Source organism: Abramis brama (genome assembly GCF_963993115.1).
Source record: "Abramis brama genome assembly, chromosome: 20".
NCBI classification, from domain to species: domain Eukaryota; kingdom Metazoa; phylum Chordata; class Actinopteri; order Cypriniformes; family Leuciscidae; genus Abramis; species Abramis brama.
In genome coordinates, this window is record NC_139982.1 from 24,180,806 (window position 1) to 24,203,229 (window position 22,424).

Consider the following 22,424-nt stretch of genomic DNA (forward strand, 5'->3'; position numbering starts at 1 on the left):
TTTAAGTTCACCGAATTTTTCTACATTTTATTAATATAATATATAATATTTATACTGACTTATTTTACTTGGGCTACTTACTTTATATTGACTTTTAAAGGTAAATTAAGCAAGACAAGACTGCTTTGCTGTCTTCTCACACCATGCCAGCTCTGTTAGACATCCAATAAATCACCCGTGCGTTAACTGGCATGGACACTCGTGCCTGGCAAGACATGAATTAAACCAAATACAGCATGGATCAGCACCACCTGTTCTCTCAGAACAACAAGCCTTAGACCTAAAACTTATCAGTTTTCATTTCAAGAACAACACATTACATAGAAACCCTCTTAAAAGGACCCTTGGGGACTTATTTGGTTTGCAATGAAAGATACCATTCACTGATAATATCCGTATCAAATCTATCTTTCAAATGAAGCAATATTCAGAGATTTAACATGGTGACCCTTAATACTCATAGTCAAAAGCATACACTGAATATAATTATTATATGATATATGTTTTGTATGGCATATTGTAACATATAATATGTTACAATATGCCATATCTCTTTTGTAAATGTTTTATATGGTAGATGTCATACTTTAATTCCTTAAGATATCTGCTAAAACCATTTATGCCTACATTAAAAGATTACATATTTTTAATCCTGTACAGCTGGTAAAAAAAAAAGATAATGTACAGCCATACCTCACAGCTATTGTAATATCTGTAATAATAATAATAATAATAATAATAATAATAATAATAATAATAATATGAAACTACACTGTCTTAATCCTGTGTAATGCCAGATTAAGAGACTGTCCCAGCAGGAAACTATTTCTAATGAAGTCTACTTTTACAGCATTACTAAAAGAAATGAGAAGTTCATTGAAAAAGCAGGAACTTATTACTCATTTATAATGTTTACAATGTCTGTGAAAGACTTAAACATTCTTCTATTGGAAGCAAGGGACAGCTTTTAAAACATTGATGTAGTTTTTAAAAGCATTCAGTTTTATTTGTCCTTGGCTGGTTTTTGGTAATAAAAACGGATTATTCTAAGAGATATTTCTCTGATATCACTACATACACCAGGAGTTTTGAAGGCTTATTGCAGAGCAGGTTTCTGCTTGTCAGCGGCTTTGCCACCGCTTCGTCTGTGATTGAATTTGGAGCCTTTAACACCCAGAATTTTATCAGGCCATTCATAACAAACGTCTGGAATGTCCCCAAGTTCAATCTAGACTTACCATTATTGATCAAAACACATGGCACATCTGAAATTGGATTAGTCATCTCGAAAAATATATAACAAATAAGTGTGAGCCTCAGTTTTATGCGATCTGATCAGTTTTCAAGCAGACGTGAGGTATTTAAAGCCATTATTTAAAATACAAAAATCTTAATTTTGGTAGACAAAATAATGACTCTTGTTCAGAATTTTAATCCATATTTTAACCCAAGAAATCCATAGTGACATTGAAGGCAGATTGATGGGAAAATAGAGTGGGAGGTTAGTTTAAAATGTGAGCTTAAAGCGCCCTCTATAGGACAATGCATTATTTTATATTTTATGAATTTATCTTTTTATTATTAATTCTACTATGATTTTAAAATATGTATATAGCATATAGCATATATAGAACTAATAGCATATATTATCATATTATAAAAAGTTATTTTAATATAATACAAATGATTATATCATTATTTGTATATCCATATATATTATTTTATAAGTCAAAGACATTAAACACCAGAAACCAAGCATTTTTCTGAGAATGAATTCACCTATTAGGGTGAAGCCATGCTACCTTTCATTAGCAGAGACAGACTTTCTTTGTTTTTGTCCACTGTAGGATGGTGGTACTCAACTGGGTGGTCACTAGGGGGCCTCAGTAAACTTCCAATGGGGCCACAAGATGTCTGAAAAGCATTCAAAATGTTAGATTTGAAATATATAGTACATCAAAGTGCTAAAAACATAGTGGCAATTATTATTTTTATAAGAAGAAATTTACAGCCGTACAGTGGCACTGAATACAGTAAGTGTGATTATGCAAACACTGTAGCCTGCCAATTAGAAACTCAAATAAAAAGCCCATGCGCACACACAGCAAGTAGTGACAGGAAGTAACGTTTCTTTTACGTTATTAAATCTGCCGTACTTCTAATATGAATTTTTCATATAAATTCACATAAACTTCCAAAACATTCTATATTATCATAAAGAAATATATTAACTATTGTAAAATATATTTATAATAAATCATATGATGGCGATGGTTATCGTATTTTATATCCATAACATACAAATTATATTATAATATTGATACTAATTACATTATTTGGAGTCTAAAAACTGTAATATAATTTATATATAAATATATGAATTACTATACAATATTATTATGATTATTTCCAACTATGTATTATATTAGATATTAGATTACATTGTTATACTATTGATGTACATTAATATTATTTGCTAAATATTGTAATGGGCTATACATTATAAATAAATGTATTAATTACTATACACAGTGCTGGGTGGTAACTGATTACATGTAATCTGGTTTACCTAATCAGATTCCAAAAAGATAGTTGTTATTAGATTATATTACGTTTTAATATGCTCATAATAAGATTACAGTTACTTTTTAATGGATTACATGATTATGTATTATTCACACAATGGCAGTAAATTCTTAATAATTAAAGTTTCCCTAATTCTTTTTAATATTTTAAATGTTCCTTTCTGAAAAATCATATTGTGTGTCATAATGTTTAGCTTTGACTATATTATACACAATATAGAATGGCCATGTAAATACATTTGTGATGCTTCTAAATTTGGGAACAAAAGCATGCAAGCTCAAACGTGCTGCGTAACACGAGAATGAACCTCATTGGTTCTTGCGGAAGCTCAAACGTGCTGCGTAACACGAGAATGAACCTCATTAGTTCTTGGCAAACATGTTTGAGCTTCCGTTTACCACTGATGTATGAGTTGATTAATGTTTATGTGAATAAAAGCCTAAATTTAATCTGTTCATCATATAAAGCGATCAAGTGTCTTCAAGTGTCTTTTTTTAAGCGTTAAAATGGTAGCTACGTAGCTGTCTATGAGTACAGAAAGCTCTCAGATTTCATTAAAAATAACTTTGTGTTCTGAAGATTAACGAAAGTCTTACAAGTTTGGAACGACGGTGGTGAGTAATTAATGACAGAATTTTCATTTTTGGGTGAACTCCCTTTAAATGTTCACTGACCATCCTTGTTTTATATAATTTCAGCAATTTGAAGAACTACCACGAGGGGGCGCGAAACACCAGAAAATGCAAACACGTCACCTCACGTGCGTTTCTTCAGTTTATATGCTCATGCTTATAAAACACGTAGACAGACTCTACAGGTATCCACAACTGGGATAACTGTGTAAATTATATGTATTTCCCATCCTTGCCAAACTGCTTTCCTCAAAACACTTTAGTGCGTGACTTACGTCTTTTACCAGTCGCATGCCATGAGCTGATGTCATAATTTGACGATTATTTCCCAGGAACATTGGGAACAACACACGAGAGAAACGTGACTGGGTTGGATCTCCAACGTGGGGCTGAACCAATAGCCGCTCGGAAGCTCAAGTCACTCATTCTGGGTAATCGTGGACACGTGTCGTCCTGTTGCCCAATGGACGCGGGAAGAGGAAAACTCACTGCGTCTACTCTGACTGCTCCTCATCTCAAACTTCACAGAGAGGCGTAATGTGGACCCTGAACGACTGAAACCGGGGATTGTTTGCGCTTTTGGACTACCATTAACTTAACTGGAACTTTAGGATGGAATAAAAGTGTAACTATGGTTGTGAATTCCGTTCATTGGTTTCGTAAAGGGCTGCGGCTTCATGATAATCCGGCTTTGCAGGAAGCTCTCAATGGCGCGGATACTGTACGCTGTGTTTATATTTTGGACCCGTGGTTTGCAGGTTCTGCCAATGTGGGAGTCAACAGATGGAGGTCAGTGCCATTTATTTTTCTTGGTTTGTGGTTCTAGACAGACGTACGCTGGGTAGTTTTAGTGCTGTTGTGAAGGGTATGTAACTACGCAGCTCTTGTGCACAGCCGCTGTTATGTTTTGGCCCTGACATAATATGCGCGCGTCCGAGTGTAATGGTAGCTGGTGTCTTGAAATGTAATTGCAACGCAATACTTGTGCTAATATCTTATTTAATAACAAAAACAATCAAATACTGACTTTTTATTACTCACTAAGTTATATTGTAAAAATGTTAATTATTCACTCGCGTAAAGGGCCCCACTGCTGTTTATCTCAGGTGAACAAACTTTACAAGTCAGCTGGACACTTCATCTCAACTTATCTAAGTGTGTTATTTCCATTTATGAAAGTACGATACATTGATTAATCTATTATTGCGTGAAAGATGTATAACTGTGGTGGTTCAATGACAGCGCTGATACCATTAAGCTAAATGGAAGCTAACGGCTAGTCCTTTTGCTCACGCCCACTTTGGTTTTATATAACGGCTAAAATTACAATTTCATTATGGCGTCATTGAATGTGAGTGTTGGCGAAGTCAAAAGCGCGCGAGTCAGAAATAAGAACGTGCGCGAGTGTAAAAAATATTCTAAATGCATTTGTGTGAGTCACGTGATTTTCACGTGTGTCGCTGACTTGCCACCATACATACATGCTGAGAGATGTATTGTTTGAATGAATAACCCAGCAAAAAAAATATTATAATACACTGCAAGCCAGAGCGTTGTCGTGAAATATGTCAAAACGCAGACAAACTTTTGAATCCTTATTGAAGTTGGAGTATGCAAACATAAATTATTGTTTATGTAATAAAAAAATAATAAACATGCTGCATTCTGAATAAGACAGTAAGAGTTTTATTAAATGTTTGTTCAGTTAAAAGACTGTTGTTGGAAGTATTGGGGATTTTGATTCATCGCAATGACTTGAATCTTTTGAATCCATTCCGATTCCTATTTTAAACCAGACAGGCCTTAAATAGGATGTTAGGAGTAGATATCTTAAATATAGAACACCATAGATTAGTAGTATTTTGGTGCCCAGATACAATCATCCAATGCAATTTAATTGAAGATTAGTTTGATCATTGCATGATGCTATTAATATTGTAATTTGCAGTAAATGCATTTTTCCTCTAAATTGTTCATTTGTCTCATGTTGACTGAAAAAATATACAGTATTCTTTTGTGTCCTCAAGAATGCTTAAAATAACTGTTGACTTACTGGTTGTGTATAACTTCTGAAACTAGCACTGCTTGCAAGGTCACAGCATATTAATACATAGTTTTGTAAATAATCTTTCACATTTTCTCTCCTGCAGATTTTTACTGGAATCTTTAGAAGATTTGGACACAAGTTTGAGGAAACTGAATTCAAGGCTTTTTGTGGTGCGGGGACAGCCAACAGATGTCTTTCCAAGAGTCTTCAAGGTCTGTATTTGTCAAGTTATTTGTTTTGAATCTTTTTGTCTCACTTTGGCTAATATCTAAACATTTATGTCTGATAACTTGAATTATGGAAATACTTGCATAATGCAATTTTTTGGTTTGTCCATAACAGAATTTTCAATAGTGGATATGATGTTGAATATTTTAACATCAGCTCATTTTTAATATATTCACAGTAATGTTAGTGATCAGTTATCATTAGTAGGGTCTTTTGCAAGTGTATTTATTGCAGTGTAATATTTTAATATTAAAAATACACTACCATTCAAAAGATTTTTTGAAAGAAGTCTCATCTGCTCACCAAGGCTGCATTTATTTGATCTAAACAGTAATATTGTGAAATATTACAATTTAATCTAACTGTTTTCTATTTTTAATATATTTTTAAATGTAATTTATTCCTGAGTTTTCAGCATCATTACTCCAGTCTTCAGTGTCACATGATCTTTCAGAAATTATATTAAATTGCTGATTTGTTGCTCAAGAACCATTTCTCATTATCAATGTTGATTAAAACAATGTTTGTGAAAACTGACCCTTTTTTAGGATTCATTAATGAATAGAAAATAGAAAAATGTTTGTATTTAAAATTTGTTATTGTATGTGTTTGCTGAATAACACAAAATATATATATATATATATATATATATATATATATATATATATATATATATTTCTTTAAGTAATAAACTGTTATAGAACCCCAAACTTTGAACAATAAACATCAATGCTGTACTGTTCTTGAAAGTGATATTTTTTTTATGTGTGTATTTTTTATGTATTGTTTTTTCTTTTCTTTTTTTTCTTTTTCTTTTTTTTCATTCAGTATCAAGTTCTCTCACATAATTTTACACTTTAAAATCTTGGGAAGTTTATATTATTTTCAGCCAATATAATCAAAGCAGTTGGTGTAAAAATCCAATTTCATGAAAATCTCTATGAAATCATTTTTAAAAGCCTAATCCTTATTTTCCTCATCCAGTAACCACGAAATTCATTGCTCAAAAGGTGTGGGAACCATGATGAGTAATATAAATGTTTATTAGCTATGCTTCCTAAGGCAATCATCACTTTACTATGCATAGTTGTCTTTAGGGGTCTATTTAAATCCATAACCTTAATTATTAAAATTAGGTGCTCTCCCACAGCTCCTAAATTTCTCATTTAGACGCTCCAGTAATTCCCTATTCAGCTAAACATCCGGGCTTTGTCATTCTCATTGATTTACACCAGCACCTTATAGTTTATGAAAGATCTCATTTTCATGCACTCGGAGCAGTCTTCTCTCTCTCTCTCGAGCACGGCAGTGCTTCATTCAGACATTGGCAAGTGGGTTGTACGATTCCTTTGGCAGGTTAATAGTGCTGTTTATGCAAGGGGGTGAGGGCACCAGCATATCAGCCATTTAAAGTGAGGTTGTATAACCAAGATGTCACAGAATGAGCTACAGTTTACTTCTTCAGAACAACTGAAGAGCACAGTGGCCGTGTGTGAAGTTTAAATTGACATTACATTACTGTTAAGGGCTCACCTTTTTAGGCCTTATTTGGTAATCAAACAATGATATGTACTCAAAAGAAGCAGCTGGTTAATGTTAACTTGAGGACATCATTGACCTCACCTAACCTTTATGTAAATCTTTTTTTCTATACTGCTTTTTACATGGCTAGAAATGAGGTGTAAAGATACTACATGTTGATGTTGTAGTTACTTTGACCATTTGTGTCATTCTTTAACATGTATTTCTGATATCTGTCTCTTTCAGGAGTGGAATGTCACACGGCTCACGTTTGAATATGACTCTGAGCCTTATGGGAAAGAAAGAGATGCAGCCATCATTAAAATGGCACATGAATACGGTGTGGAAACCGTGGTACGAAACACTCACACGCTCTACAGTCCAGACAGGTGGGTGATGAACTGCACTCGCACACATTCCTCAGGAAAAAACTGACACATGCTCTTGTTCTTTCACAGACTTAACAGAAATTCATTCATAGGCTTCATTTATATTTGTCTCTAAAATTGTCAGAATATTAAATTCACTCAAGTATGTCCATTTTTGATGGGTAGTGTATTAACAATATTCTTAGGATTATTTTATGAGCCTGTTGTACTGTCTTGTATTGTAATATATTTTAATATGTAATAATTTATTCCTGATGGCAAAGCTGAATTTTCATCGTCATTACATGTATGGTGTCACATGATCCTTCTAATACGATGAATTGGTCGACCTCTACTGATTATATCAATCAAAAGAGGGTGGAAAAAACGTATCAGTCCTGTGTTGTGAAGAAAATCTCTTTTGTGTTGAATTTAGAGCTGTTGAAGTGAAAGAGACATTAACGCATTAACAGTTAAAGCAGGCTTTACTTGACCCTGTGAATTTCAAGCCAGGGTTGCAAGATCAGCGTTTTTTCCCAACACCTGACCAAACGTTATTTGTAGTGCCTCTCATCCGATAATTACAGAGAGCTTTGTTACTTCTGATAGGAAAAAAAGTCTTAGTTTTTAAATTCTGTCCATTTTATCATGAAATTCAAACTATACATGCCGTTTAGTGGACAAGTGTGTGTCAGTTTGCAGTTGGAATAAAGAGATATTGATATTTTTGACAACAATAGAAAAGGGGTGTGTGTGTGTAATATTACATTTATAGTGCAGCTCTCATTGCACATTTTGTATGCAGAAAAGCTGAGCGTAAGTGGAAACGAGACAAGCTTCAGGTCTCTTATCTTAATGGAGTGCTTAACAAACTATCAGAAAGCTGTAAAGGAAGCTAAAGCCAAGTTTTGACCAAAAGCTTTGTTCAATACAATTGATTCTGTTTTAAACCCAACCAAAAATACTGTTCTAGACGTTCCCAAAGAAAACTGTGAAACATTTTTAAACTCCTTTACAAAATTGAGCAGATTAAATGTGGAATTGTTCCTACTTCTTTTGATCAACCATTAATTCCTCCTCTATCCAGCTGTCTGACTCATTTTGAACCAGTTACACCAGATCAACTAGCAGATGTAGTCTCCAAAATAAAGTGCTCCAGCTATAAGCTGGAAATTCTTTCTTCACGCCTTTTTAAATAATTTTTTATGACGACTCAGTTTCAGTGTGACAGCTATAATTAACAGCTCATTAGCAAGTGGAGTTGTTCCAAGGAGATTTAAACATACAATTTTACATCCTTTAAAAAAAAAAAAAGAAACCTTTCTACAGACCGATCTCCAAACTGCCTTTTATGTCAAAGGTCTTGGAGAGAGTTGTTTATTCGCAGCTCTACACCTATCTAAATACATTTAATATTTTAGATACATTTCAGTCTGGTTTCAAATGTTTGCACAGCACTGAATCTGCATTATTGAACGTCACCAATGATATTTTACTCTCCATGGACTCACCTGTTGTCCTAGTTTTAGATCCCAGTGCCGCATTTGATACAATTGACCATGATATTCTTCTAAATCATTTAGAATGTATGGTGGGCATCCAGGGGACGACCCTCCAGAGGTTTTCCTCCTGTCAAAAAGAATAACATTCTCTGTTAATTTAGGCAAATTCTCTTCTACATCAGCTCAGCTACAATGTGGTGACCCTCAAGGGTCTATTTTAGGACCCTTGTTATTTTTATTGTACATGTTTCCCCTGAGATTTATTTTTCAGAAATACAGCATATCTTACAACTATTATGCCAACGATTACAAATTTTATTTTCCAGTGAGTATAGACAAGAATTGATCATTAGAGAATGCCTTAAATTGCTTCAGAGATATGAAACATTGGCTGGCAAATAATTTCTTACAATGAATAGAGAGCAAAACAGAAATCTTGATCTTAGGTTCCTCTTTGTCTTGCTTACCTGGCCTAGTTGCCCAGTTAGGTCCATTGTTGTCGAACGTACAAGATCATGTGAGTAATCTTGGAGTGATTTTTGACTCATATTTACTTTTCAATAAGCGGATCGGTGCTGTTGACGAGTAGTTTTTATCACCTGAGATCGATCGCTAAAATAAAGCATTTTCTTTTATTTCTTCAAGGTTAGACTATTGCAACTCATTGTATATTGGTCTGCCCCAAACTACTTTATCCTGTCTACAGCTTGTCCAAAACGCAGCAGCCAGGCTGTTAACAGTGTTAAGAAAGAGCGATCTGTTAGGGGGTAACAGTTTAGGACCCAAGGACCGGATGTTTGAAAGAAGACCCGGTGTCAGAATTATAATAAATTGAAGAAAAGTTTTACTGAAAATAGTTTGCAGTTTCATCAGCAGACGTCAGCTTCAAGACTCACACAGGAGTTCGTAGGCCGCCCCGCTTACAGTTACAGAGATCACAGCAGATATACCCTACACCAAGGTCTAAGCTAGGTTGCAGTTTCTGATTTTCCACAAATATACAGATAGACGAAACCATAACTTCATCGATTATGCAGCTGACTCTTGGACCCTGAAGTTAGGCACGTCGTGACCTTCCAGGTCGCAGATTTGGGTTGCTGGGCGCCAACATGTCCAGAACAACAACTCAGTCAATCTCCAATAATGCCAGTGGTTCCTTAACCTGTAACCAAAAAGACTAACACACACTCTGACACACAGCTTTTCCAAGGTTGGATTTGGCCAGGCTCTAACTATGAACAGGAGAGTCGTCTCAAAACATCAAGATAATGCATTCTTTCTCTTAAGGAGAGCTACACTTTAGTCTAACTGGAAAGTAAGGTTTTAACTGAGAAAGGTTCCCTTAAACTATAGACTTCATTGACCCCTGTGACCATAGCTGTCAGAGTACCCTAGAAAAACAGATGTATGTATTGACACATGTTCAAGACCTTTCTTAACAAAACAAAACATCTTTCCATATTTCATTTCTGGAAGCCGGGATAAATAGGCAAGCTGCATTCAGATATCAAATACAGACATTAAAGAATACATGAAAAGAACATTTCAGTGATCACACTGGTAACTTCTATAACAAAGTAAAATCTCACAAGCCTAGAGATGTGATTCAACTTGTGATATTTAGAAGGAAAAATATTTCCTAATACCTTGATTATAATCACTCATTACATATACAGTGAGGAAAATAAGTATTTGAACACCCTGCTATTTTGCAAGTTCTCCCACTTGGAAATCACGGAGGGGTCTGAAATTGTCATCGTAGGTGTATGTCCACTGTGAGAGACATAATCTAAAAAAAAAAATCCAGAAATCACAATATATGATTTTTTTACTATTTATTTGTATGATACAGCTGCAAATAAGTATTTGAACACCTGTCTATCAGCTAGAATTCTGACCCTCAAAGACCTGTTAGTCAGCCTTTAAAATGTCCACCTCCACTCCATTTATTATCCTAAATTAGATGCACCTGTTTGAGGTTGTTAGCTGCATAAAGACACCTGTCCACCCCATACAATCAGTAAGAATCCAACTACTAACATGGCCAAGACCAAAGAGCTGTCCAAAGACACTAGAGACAAAATTGTACACCTCCACAAGGCTGGAAAGGGCTACGGGGAAATTGCCAAGCAGCTTGGTGAAAAAAGGTCCACTGTTGGAGCAATCATTAGAAAATGGAAGAAGCTAAACATGACTGTCAATCTCCCTCGGACTGGGGCTCCATGCAAGATCTCACCTCGTGGGGTCTCAATGATCCTAAGAAAGGTGAGAAATCAGCCCAGAACTACACGGGAGGAGCTGGTCAATGACCTGAAAAGAGCTGGGACCACCGTTTCCAAGGTTACTGTTGGTAATACACTAAGACGTCATGGTTTGAAATCATGCATGGCACGGAAGGTTCCCCTGCTTAAACCAGCACATGTCAAGGCCCGTCTTAAGTTTGCCAATGACCATTTGGATGATCCAGAGGAGTCATGGGAGAAAGTCATGTGGTCAGATGAGACCAAAATAGAACTTTTTGGTCATAATTCCACTAAACGTGTTTGGAGGAAGAAGAATGATGAGTACCATCCCAAGAACACCATCCCTACTGTGAAGCATGGGGGTGGTAGCATCATGCTTTGGGGGTGTTTTTCTGCACATGGGACAGGGCGACTGCACTGTATTAAGGAGAGGATGACCGGGGCCATGTATTGCGAGATTTTGGGGAACAACCTCCTTCCCTCAGTTAGAGCATTGAAGATGGGTCGAAGATGGGTCGAGGCTGGGTCTTCCAACATGACAATGACCCGAAGCACACAGCCAGGATAACCAAGGAGTGGCTCTGTAAGAAGCATATCAAGGTTCTGGCGTGTCTAGCCAGTCTCCAGACCTAAACCCAATAGAGAATCTTTGGAGGGAGCTCAAACTCCGTGTTTCTCAGCGACAGCCCAGAAACCTGACTGATCTAGAGAAGATCTGTGTGGAGGAGTGGGCCAAAATTCCTCCTGCAGTGTGTGCAAACCTGGTGAAAAACTACAGGAAACGTTTGACCTCTGTAATTGCAAACAAAGGCTACTGTACCAAATATTAACATTGATTTTCTCAGGTGTTCAAATACTTATTTGCAGCTGTATCATACAAATAAATAGTTAAAAAATCATACATTGTGATTTCTGGATTTTTTTTTTTTGGATTATGTCTCTCACAGTGGACATGCACCTACGATGACAATTTCAGACCCCTCCATGATTTCTAAGTGGGAGAACTTACAAAATAGCAGGGTGTTCAAATACTTATTTTCCTCACTGTACATTGAAGCAGTAGTGGATTCCAATCCACCCCGTCAGATCACATTTCCCCAGTTTTATTATCCCTACACTGGCTCCTGGTGAAATTCAGGGTTGATTTTTCGAATTCTGATTTTAGTTTACAAGGTATTATTTGGTATCGTGCCCCAATATATTATTGACCATTTAAACCCTTACTCTCCAACCAGACCACTCAGCTCTTCTGTGACCAACTGCTTATAAAGGTTCATTGTTGCCATTATAGATCTAAGGGTGACCGTGCCTTTTCTGTGATAAGTTCTAAATTATGGAATAGTCTTCCTTTCCATGTGAGGTTATCTTCATCGCTAGCCATTTTCAAATCTTTTTTAAAAACATATATATTTTTTCTGTGGCTTTCGAATAGATTACCAAATAGGTTTTGAAGCTGTTAAAATATATGATGTTGTTTCTAAATGTTTTGATTGTTTTATATATTTAATAATTGAAAAAAATTAGGGACAGTGAAAATTTTGTCAGTTGGACAGGTATAAATCTGAACTGCTGGGCCAGAGAGGAAAACCTTGTTAGTGCCCGTCATGGGGCAACATTCCCTAATCATTGACTAGATTACTCCTTAAACTTTGCCAGCCCTTAATGTGATTTACATAATGTGACATAATGATGAACTTTGCGGTACTGTGACTCAGGTCTGCACTTGTGTTCATGTGCATCGCACAATCTCTTATGCTTTTCCTGAGAGTATTACCAAACATGACTCTTCCCTTCTCAGATTATCGTGCAGATACATCTACTCCTTATGTGCAATGTAAAACAAGTGTCCTTTTGCATAGGTTACATAAATGGTATTATATGCCCAGACTCTTTCATTAAGAGGGGAAGAGAATGAGCTTGCAAGCACAAGCGTGTGTGAATGCATGTGAGTGTGACGTCAGTCTCTCCAGTACAAACAGAAGAAATGAGACTCTCTACTGCCATCTGGTGACTGAAAGTGGCCCTGGCGGTCACACTGAGAGACATGTGCTGTGTATGGGAGGGAGGGTGGAATAGCTCAGCATGCAAGTCACCACTGCAAACATGTGCGAGCCGAACGCCAGGCTTTTCCTAACAAACACGCGGGTGCCCCCGGATTCTGCACCGTGCCAAGAGAACCGGCCAATGGCAGGGCTCCACCCCTATTGGATATAGACAGTTGTATAAGATCAGGACTATTAATAAGGGACAGGCTGTTAATGTGTTAAGACTGTTATTACTCATTTAGAGGACACACTGAGACTGTTAGGTCTTTTCAGAACCAGCCAGGGACGTGTGCTTGCATTTGGAGAATGTGGGGAAGTGTGTTCTGTGTCGACACGCTGCCAGGCAATCTTTCCTATTTGATTGAATATTACCGTACTTTAGTGACCTTGTTTCCTAAAGAATAAAACCGGGCTTTTAGGAGTGCCACCTCAGGTTGTTTGAAACCAACTGGTGTAGTAGAATGAGCTATAAGTGAAATGTCTTACAAACAAGCATGGTTGTGTTAACATCAATCAGGTCTTTTCTTGTACTGATCCCACTACAAAGTTTTTTTTTAATATTTATTTATTTATTTATTTATTTTTAAATAATTGGGTGCATTTATTTAATGTGTACATAAATGCGTTATTTGCATTTAATTTATACTTATGTTCAAAAGTTTGAGGTTGGTAACATTATTTTTGTTTTTTAAAAGTTTCTTATGATCACCAAGGCTGCATATATTTGATCAAAAATACAGTAAAACACTTTATTATTAAATATAAAATTATTTTATATATATATATTTTATTACAATTTAAAATAACTTTTTAATATATTGTAAATTTTAATTCATTCCTGTGATGTAAAGCTGAATTTTCAGCATCATTACTCCAGTCTTCAGTGTCACATGATCTTTCAGAAATCATTCTAATATTTACTGCTCAAGAAACATTTCTTATTATTATGGATACATTTTTTTTTTCTTTTTTTCAGGATTCTTTGTTGAATAGAAATTCAAAAGAACAGCATCTGTAACATTATGAATGTGTTTTGATCAATTTAATGGGTCCTTCCTGAATAAAAGTATTCTTTTAAAAAAACATACTAACCCCAAACTTTCAAACAGTAGTGTAATTTGCAACATGTTTATGCTCTTGAAGAAAATACATTTATTTTTCAGTAATTTTTTGTTGTTGTAGTTGTGATACACTAATGTAAATCATATTGGGCCTGTGGCATATCAACTGGCTCAAAACACTTTCTCACATTTATTGTTGAGCCTTGAAATTGAACTCATGATGCTTTTGAAAATGATTTATTTCTACAGTAAAACTTTTGACAACCAGTCAACAAGATCAAATCAAACTAGTTCAAAACAAAGACCAAAGTTCTATTAATATTCAACCTTAGAGAGAAAATAACTGCTTTTAGACCGTGAAATCAGAGGCATGTTTTTGCTTTTCCCTCAGGATCATAGAAATGAACAACCACAGCCCCCCTCTCACTTTCAAGAGGTTTCAAGCCATTGTGAACAGACTTGAACTTCCCAGGAAACCGTTGCCGACTGTCACTCAAGAGCAGATGGACAGGTGTCGGACGCAGATCTCGGACAACCATGATGAACGCTATGGCGTGCCCTCTCTCGAGGAGCTGGGTTTTAAGATTCGGGGTGACAGCACACATGTATGGAAGGGCGGTGAGACAGAAGCAATGGAAAGATTAAATAAACACTTAGACAGAAAGGTGAGACATGGAAATACTTCATGAAGTTATACGTTTTAATAATGACTGATGACTAAGTATTAACAAGAAATGCAGTTGTTGTTTTTAACTCCAGTATATTTCTAGAAAGGAATAATTAATAAATGGTTATATATCCCTTTAAAAAAATCTTTTTTTTTAATGTTTTTATATTCTTTGTGTTATTTTGATTTAATCTTTTTGTTTTGATGCAGGCCTGGGTAGCGAATTTCGAGAGGCCTAGAATAACTGCTCAATCACTGTTCGCCAGCCCAACAGGACTCAGTCCTTACCTACGATTCGGCTGTCTGTCATGTCGTGTTTTTTACTACAATCTGCGGGAACTTTATATAAAGGTAAGTAAGTGTTATTTTATGACATTGTTGGTAGTCGTCTAGAGAAGTGCAAGTTTAATAATTTAATAGTGGTAGGTGGCATAGAAATGATGAAAGTGGAAGTTCAATTTGAATAATTAAACTTGCTAATACATGCATTTAATTTAAATAATAGAGGGCCCCAAAATCAAGCCTTGGGGGACACCACAAGATAACCTGTATTAAATATTCACCACCAGCTAAAGTTTTGGGCACATTTGACTGAATATATATTTCCCATAATCTTAAAAAACCATTTGATCTAAAGGCTTATGTTGAAATGTTTGCATTTTTATTTCTTTACAAAACCAATTGAAAATGTGGCAGCAATAATGAAGTATGAGAATTAATAATTGGTGTGTCCTGTTGAGTATGCATGTATGGTTATAAAAGACATATTGTAAAACTACAGCATAGTAAAAAATATTTCGCAACAATTTTCATGACCTCTTGCACTTTTCCAGCTGCGGAGACGCTCTAGTCCTCCCCTCTCGCTCTTCGGCCAGCTCCTGTGGCGAGAGTTTTTCTACACAGCGGGCACCAACAACCCCAACTTTGACCATATGGAGGGAAACCCCATCTGCGTACAGATTCCCTGGGATCACAACCCCGAGGCACTGGCTAAATGGGCTGAAGGTCGGACAGGGTTCCCTTGGATCGATGCCATCATGACCCAGCTAAGACAGGAGGGCTGGATCCACCACCTGGCCCGGCATGCTGTAGCCTGTTTCCTCACTCGAGGAGACCTGTGGATCAGCTGGGAAAGCGGAATGAAAGTAAATAAGATGGTGCAACTTCCCCTTTCTTCCTTTTTATTCTTTTTCTCTCTTAATCTAACCCTTTCTTTCTCTCAGGTGTTTGAGGAGTTGTTGTTGGATGCCGATTGGAGCGTGAACGCGGGCAGCTGGATGTGGCTCTCCTGCAGTGCTTTCTTTCAGCAGTTCTTTCACTGTTACTGTCCTGTGGGCTTTGGCCGCAGGACGGATCCCACCGGAGAGTACATCAGGTACACAAACCAACCCTAAACCACAGTAAGACAGCATGTCTTACATCACTGACAGGTGTTATATATTTAGAGTTTTGTAGATTTGTTGCATAAAGGCTTATGTAAATTGCCACAGGTTCAGATCCCTCCACTGTGCTTTCAAAGGAGCTGCTGTGATATTGTGAAGCTTTCTAAATAAATATCAAGAATACCTTGGAAAATAACACGCTGCGTAAAATCTTTGGGCACACAAGATGGCATAACAGATACTAAGAAATTATGAAATGCTTTTTATACTAATAATGCAATAAAAATTTGTATAATTTAAAAAGTTATTTCGCCATTATTTGTAAATGTCTGTTATAAAACCTTCTAATACATTCTCACATGCAGGAGGTACATCCCGAAGTTGAAAGACTATCCTAACCGCTACATCTACGAGCCATGGAACGCTCCAGAATCAGTGCAGAAAGCGGCCAACTGCGTTGTGGGTGTGGACTATCCTAAACCTATGATCAATCATGCCGAGAGCAGCCGGCTTAACATCGAACGAATGAAACAAGTTTACCAGCAGCTGTCACACTACAGAGGCCTTAGTGAGTAACACACTGTGGATCTATCAAACACAACGGTTTTTGACAGCCCTCTAATGGAGGAAACAGGACATTACAGCATTTTTGTCACCAATAAGAAAATTGTTCTTATGATATTAAGAGCTTGTATAAGGGGTTATTTAAGCTGTAACTTCGGTACAGTTATTTTCTCACTAAATTTCTTTGACCCAGTTGATCAAAGCGCCATTTGTTTTTGACCCCCTAGACTTTATAAATAATTTTATTCTTGCAGTGGAGGAAAATGAGACTTTAAAATCAAATGCATGTTGGGAGCTTGGTTAGGAGTGACATGTAAAATTATTGAAATTTTCCAGAACTACAGGTTAAGGTCAGGATCACACAAAAATGGAAAATTAAGCAACTGAGCAACCAAATCTCTGAAGAGGGCCTTGCACAAGACCATTAGTGATGTATGCATATAATGGTTTTGAAACTCGTGCTTGCCCACACAATATGGGACATAGTGCATTTGCAGAGGTTGCATTAGCTCAAGGTTGTCATTTATTGAATTTTAAATGCATGCAAATGATTCAATAATTGAAAAAGCTTTTCAAAGCTGCCATTTTTACAGATAAAACATGATATCTGGTGATTTTAGAAGATTTTTAATGAACATTGAAATGTCAGAATAAAAAACAACCTGAGTGCATGTTTAGTTAAGACTAAAAAGACTTCAGTTAAGACTTTAGTCGTGTTAAGATTAAAAGAGCTCTAGCCACAGAAGTCTTTTTAATTTAAAAATACAAATAGTTACAGAATTTTACTAAAGGATAAAATATAAAGGTATGTCAGTAAATCTACAAGCCAGTCCATCAGAGTGATGGATGATGATTATTTCTGTATGATATTTGTTGTGCAGTTGTGGATGACGACTGGATGACGAAATTTCTAACCAGGCCTTTTTTCTGTCTTTTTGTGACAGGTTTGCTCGCCTCAGTCCCTACGATCCAGGAAGAGGCGGAGCCTCCCATGTCAGATGACTCTCAGGCCAGCAGCAGCACTGCCGGTGAGACGCGTCAATCATCATACTAACAGGATTCACTGTGCAGCTTTCTTTTCTTTCAGCTAGGCTTTGTTTTTCTCTGTGTGATGATCGCACATAAGAATGTTTACAAAGCCAAAGAAGCAGACTTCACCCTTATTGTTAATAACTAATCATACCATTGCTACTTTGACCAGACAAACAGTTGTTCTTGTCAGGACAGTACTTTTGCTGAAGCGGCATCATGTTTTCTACAGGTCAAGGCTCCACGCCTCCACCATCAACCCCACCCAACTCCGAGCCCTCCAGCCCGACAGCAGCTGTCCCCGGCACCCAGATCCAGAGGAAGAGGGGTCTACCCTTTGAGCTCACGAGCAAACAGAAGTCAAAAGTCAAGCACGCCAACCAAGCCAAAGGAGTCGAGCAGAAGATTGATGAAAAGCAGTGACCACAGGTGCAGGCCAGAGGTATAAAACCCACAGTGTGTGTACAGATTTTTAAATTACCAGCCATTCAGATTTTTCTACTTTCTAAATCAGATTAACAAAGTCACATCTTAGATTTAAATATGTTTTATTATTAAATCTGATTCTGAATCATTGTATTATTTCTTTATTTGAAGCTTATTTATTCAAGCCACAAAAACAAACCTGTTACTGACAAATTATATTTGTCCAAAATCATTGTATTTTAATGGAAAACTATGTGAGTGACGCTGCATGATTAAGCGTATTCAGCAGAGGTAAACAAACCAGCCGACAGTGATGATGATCATTTATTATATTTCTGTCTTCTTCAGGTTCAGACTTCATTTGCAGTCCCATGTCCAAGGGAGTCGGACTTGGAGGAGTCTGCCTTCCCGAACTATCCAACAGACAGAAACGGCAGGAGAAAAGTGAGAAATGATGCCACCTTTCGCAGAAGAACAGAAACGACAATAATAAAAAACAACGACGACGACAAAAGATTTAACAGTTCCGTCAAGGCGTGTTATACTGTAGATCCAGGGCTTCTTTCCCAAACATCCTTCATAAACGGCTGCTTCTGACCTGCTAAACTAAACGTGATTGTATGAAGATACAGATATGTTTTAGATGTTTAGTTCGGACTGAAATGTAATGGATATTACCGTCGCCATTGACAGTTGAGAGTAACGAATGATTCGCCGAAATAAGTATTCATGAATATATCTAGCCAAATTTTATGCAACTCGGATTAATGGTATGTAATAAAAATGATGAGGGAACATTTGAAGATAAAGCCTACAGTGTTCTGACAACATGAATTGAGAATTGTAATTTTTGTATCAAGTCTGATATAGTTGAACTCTATAATTGCTTGCAAGCTACAAGCAACTAGTTCGCACAAGCAATGAAGAGGTTTATTTCTTCGGTTTCTGTTTCGGTAATTTCTCCCTATAAATATACGCTTTGTGTATGTAATGCAAGCATTTCATTGCCACTGGCTGCACTAAAGTTTTCTGAATTTAACAATTCATCCTCATATTAATTCAATAAGCTTGATTTATTTACCAAGTCATTCATTTTAACCTTTGCAGGTTTTCTAAAAGTTAACAACAAATAATTGTACATTCCACTAAATGTATTCATTCACTATAATTTAACAATTTAACATTATTTATTTTTCCTCCCCTTTTTTTTTTTCTTTTTTGTATTGTATAAAAGAGTTTATTTTCATTAAAAGGCTGATGGGATTAAGCTGTTCTGTTTGAAGGCAGTCATTTATTTAAGCCTTTTCACTGCATGCTTCTGTCAGCGACAACTTTTCTGCGATATATTGCATCTACGATGTTTTACTGTAGACTACAATATATCAAATAAATTTCTTGAATCTATTTGAAACTCATTTGACTTTGTTTTTCTTCAACCTGAAAACTTTTATCATGTTACACATCCAACAGCCTGTGTTTTACAAACATGAATGAAATCTCATGCAGTTTGTAGAAAAGAGGTGTGCTTTTACTTTAAGTGATCAGACTTCTGAAGATTTTTTGCCTGGTGGACGTTACAGCAGCAGACATTGAAAGAGGGAAGTGAGCCATATTTAGGTATCAGAATATCATACACACTTGTGTGAGGGATCTTTTGACTTGGGTCAGTCCACCAAGAACGCCTTAGCACCATAGCAACGTACTTAAAAACACCCACAACACACCTAGTATAGTGATAGAAACACTGACTTCAATCACCACTAGAGGGCGTCACACGGACCTAATTTTTGTATTTCACATTGTGCGTGTGCTTATGTGTATAGTATACTGTAGGATACTATAGTGTGTGTATATATCTGCTGAATTGCATTTATGCAAAGGCCTGCTCATTTCCATTAGTTGATTGAAATTGATCATATTTATGGTCATAGTTATAAATCTGTTCATTTATAAATGTTTTGTAATTGTTCAGATGTCTCTAATGACTGCCCAGTGCAAATCTTTCATTCCAACAGTATACATTTTTTTTATATTTTAGTGGCTAGTTTTATATATGTATATACAGTATCTCACGAAAGTGAGTACACCCCTCACATTTCAGCAAACATTTTAGTATATCTTCTCAAGTGACAATACAATAGAAATTAAACTTGGATATATTTTAGAGTAGTCAATGTGCTGCTTGTATAGCAGTATATATATTTACTGTCCTCTGAAAATAACTCAACACACAGCCATTATTGTCAAAATAGCTGGCAACAAAAGTGAGTACACCCTAAGTGATAATAGCTGTACGTCGTTTAACCATGCAAAGCCACATGTCCTATTCATCGTTTTCATGTTTTTGTCTGCTTGACAGGATCATACAATTGTTGCTCTCCACAAAGTTGACCTAGGCTATAAGAAGATTGGTAACACCCTGAAACTGAGTTACAGTACAGGCCAGGGTCATATAGAGGTTTTCCAAGACGGGTTCCACTTGAAATAGGCCTCGCGAGGGTCAATCAAAGAAGTCGAGTCCTCGTGCTCTGCTTTAGAGGTTGCAGAAGCTTGTCAGTGCTCAGACCATACGCCACACACTGATATATACATTACTCTAATTGGCCATCTCCACCCAACCGTTTTCTCTCTTCTGTTTTTTTTTTACTCTCTCTTAATACTTCACTAATTCTAGCATAGCCAGATTGATAGTTCCAGTACTTTCCATGAAGGTGCCCTTTGTGACCACTGTTTTTTTACTTTAGCAGTATATGCCTCATGTCACGATTCGATAAATATCACAATACTGAACACACGGTACAATATTATTGCGATACTCCAAGACATAATAGTATTTAGTTCTATTTTGTATCTCATTTCAGTTTGTTTTTATTTTGGCTTTTTATTTATTTATTTTTAATAATATTTTGTTTTTAAATATTTTATTTATGATTTTATTTACCTTTATTTTTGTTGTTGTTCTTGGCTTCGTTTCAGTGTTTTTTGTTTCGTTTTTTTGTTTTCTTAGTTTTGTTCTGTTTTGCTGTCCTGTTTTATGTATGTTTTTTGTGTGTATGTGTGTTTTGTTTCTTTGTTTTTCTACTTTTTGTTCTTTTTTTGTTGTTGTTTTATTTGTTTTGGGTTTGTTTTTCCCCCGTTTTTGTGTTCGGTTCATTGGTTTTTTTTTGGTTGTTGTTTTGTTTCTTTGTTTTGTTTCTTTTTTAAAAGGTCACAACCTTTACATTAAACTAAAGTCACAGATACATCACCAGTATAAGTTTTATTATTATTATTTTCTGTGAATATCTGTGATTTTCTCATTGTTATTAAAACATGCCCCATCGGTGGACATCTGAGTGAACTGAGCAGCATCCAGCAGTGGTGTTTATCTCAGTCTAGTATTGTAGTAATGCAATGGAGCTGCTGTGTGCAGAGCTGATGTGAATGGCGTCCTGTGGGAGCTGTGCTAATGAAGGAAGAGCTCTCAGCTCCTGTCCAGGTCAGCTCATGTACTCTTACACATCATAATAACCACAGAGAAACTCTTATCGCTGCCTCTTTCTTTATTCGTCCTCCATCTTCTGCTGAGTCCCGCAATGAAACGGATCTCCTGCCAGTCAATAACACGTGTAATCTTCGTTTGCCCCGCCGCACAATGTAAAATAAGATGACGCATGTTTGATCCATCAATAACGCTTACTATGCAATCATTGAAACCATGAAGATCTAGATCTAATTAACAGGGTTTAGGAGGAGTTACTAATGAACTTTAATGATACAATATATATCACAGCCTTCCAGATATTTTCATCTGTTATCGATGCCATCGATTCCCAGCATGCATCTCCAGTGCCGCTGTCGGCCTGCTCTTGTGTGGAGGTGGCAACTTGAGCCGCATTGATCTGGACCATCAATCACTGGGGTGGCAGACCCTTTTAGAGGAGACTACGCCTCTCTCTCTCTCTCTCTCTCTCTCCCTCTCTCTCTCTCTCTCAGTTATCCGCCACTGACTTTAATGGCTCCATTGAAGGACACACGCAGAGCAGAGCAAGGAGTGTCAGGGGTGTGCAGTAGGATGTTTTCCAGGGGACGTGAGGACAGGCACTACAGCTTCCCGTGGCTGATGTAACCCCCCCTGAGGACC

General features: G+C 36.6%; 1 protein-coding gene across 1 annotated transcript; it reads left to right on the forward strand.

The window, feature by feature from the left end:
• Positions 1–3,392: 3,392 nt before the first annotated feature.
• On the forward strand, positions 3,393–19,716 carry cry2 (cryptochrome circadian regulator 2). The gene is made up of 11 exons (XM_084094744.1): positions 3,393–4,007; positions 5,369–5,477; positions 7,261–7,403; positions 14,625–14,898; positions 15,111–15,251; positions 15,734–16,045; positions 16,124–16,275; positions 16,648–16,850; positions 17,791–17,874; positions 18,108–18,317; positions 18,650–19,716. The coding sequence occupies exons 1-10, from the start codon at positions 3,850–3,852 to the stop codon at positions 18,296–18,298; spliced, it is 1,767 nt and encodes a 588-aa protein (XP_083950870.1). The 5' UTR covers positions 3,393–3,849; the 3' UTR covers positions 18,299–18,317; positions 18,650–19,716.
• The last annotated feature ends 2,708 nt before the right edge of the window (positions 19,717–22,424 follow it).

Excerpts from the sequence above, each read along its gene's own strand:
- cry2 (XM_084094744.1), top strand. The coding sequence starts at position 3,850 with ATGGTTGTGAATTCCGTTCATTGGTTTCGTAAAGGGCTGCGGCTTCAT. Across the intron at positions 4,008-5,368 it reads GTGGGAGTCAACAGATGGAG|ATTTTTACTGGAATCTTTAG; the intron begins GTCAGTGCCATT and ends TCTCTCCTGCAG. Across the intron at positions 7,404-14,624 it reads ACGCTCTACAGTCCAGACAG|GATCATAGAAATGAACAACC; the intron begins GTGGGTGATGAA and ends CTTTTCCCTCAG.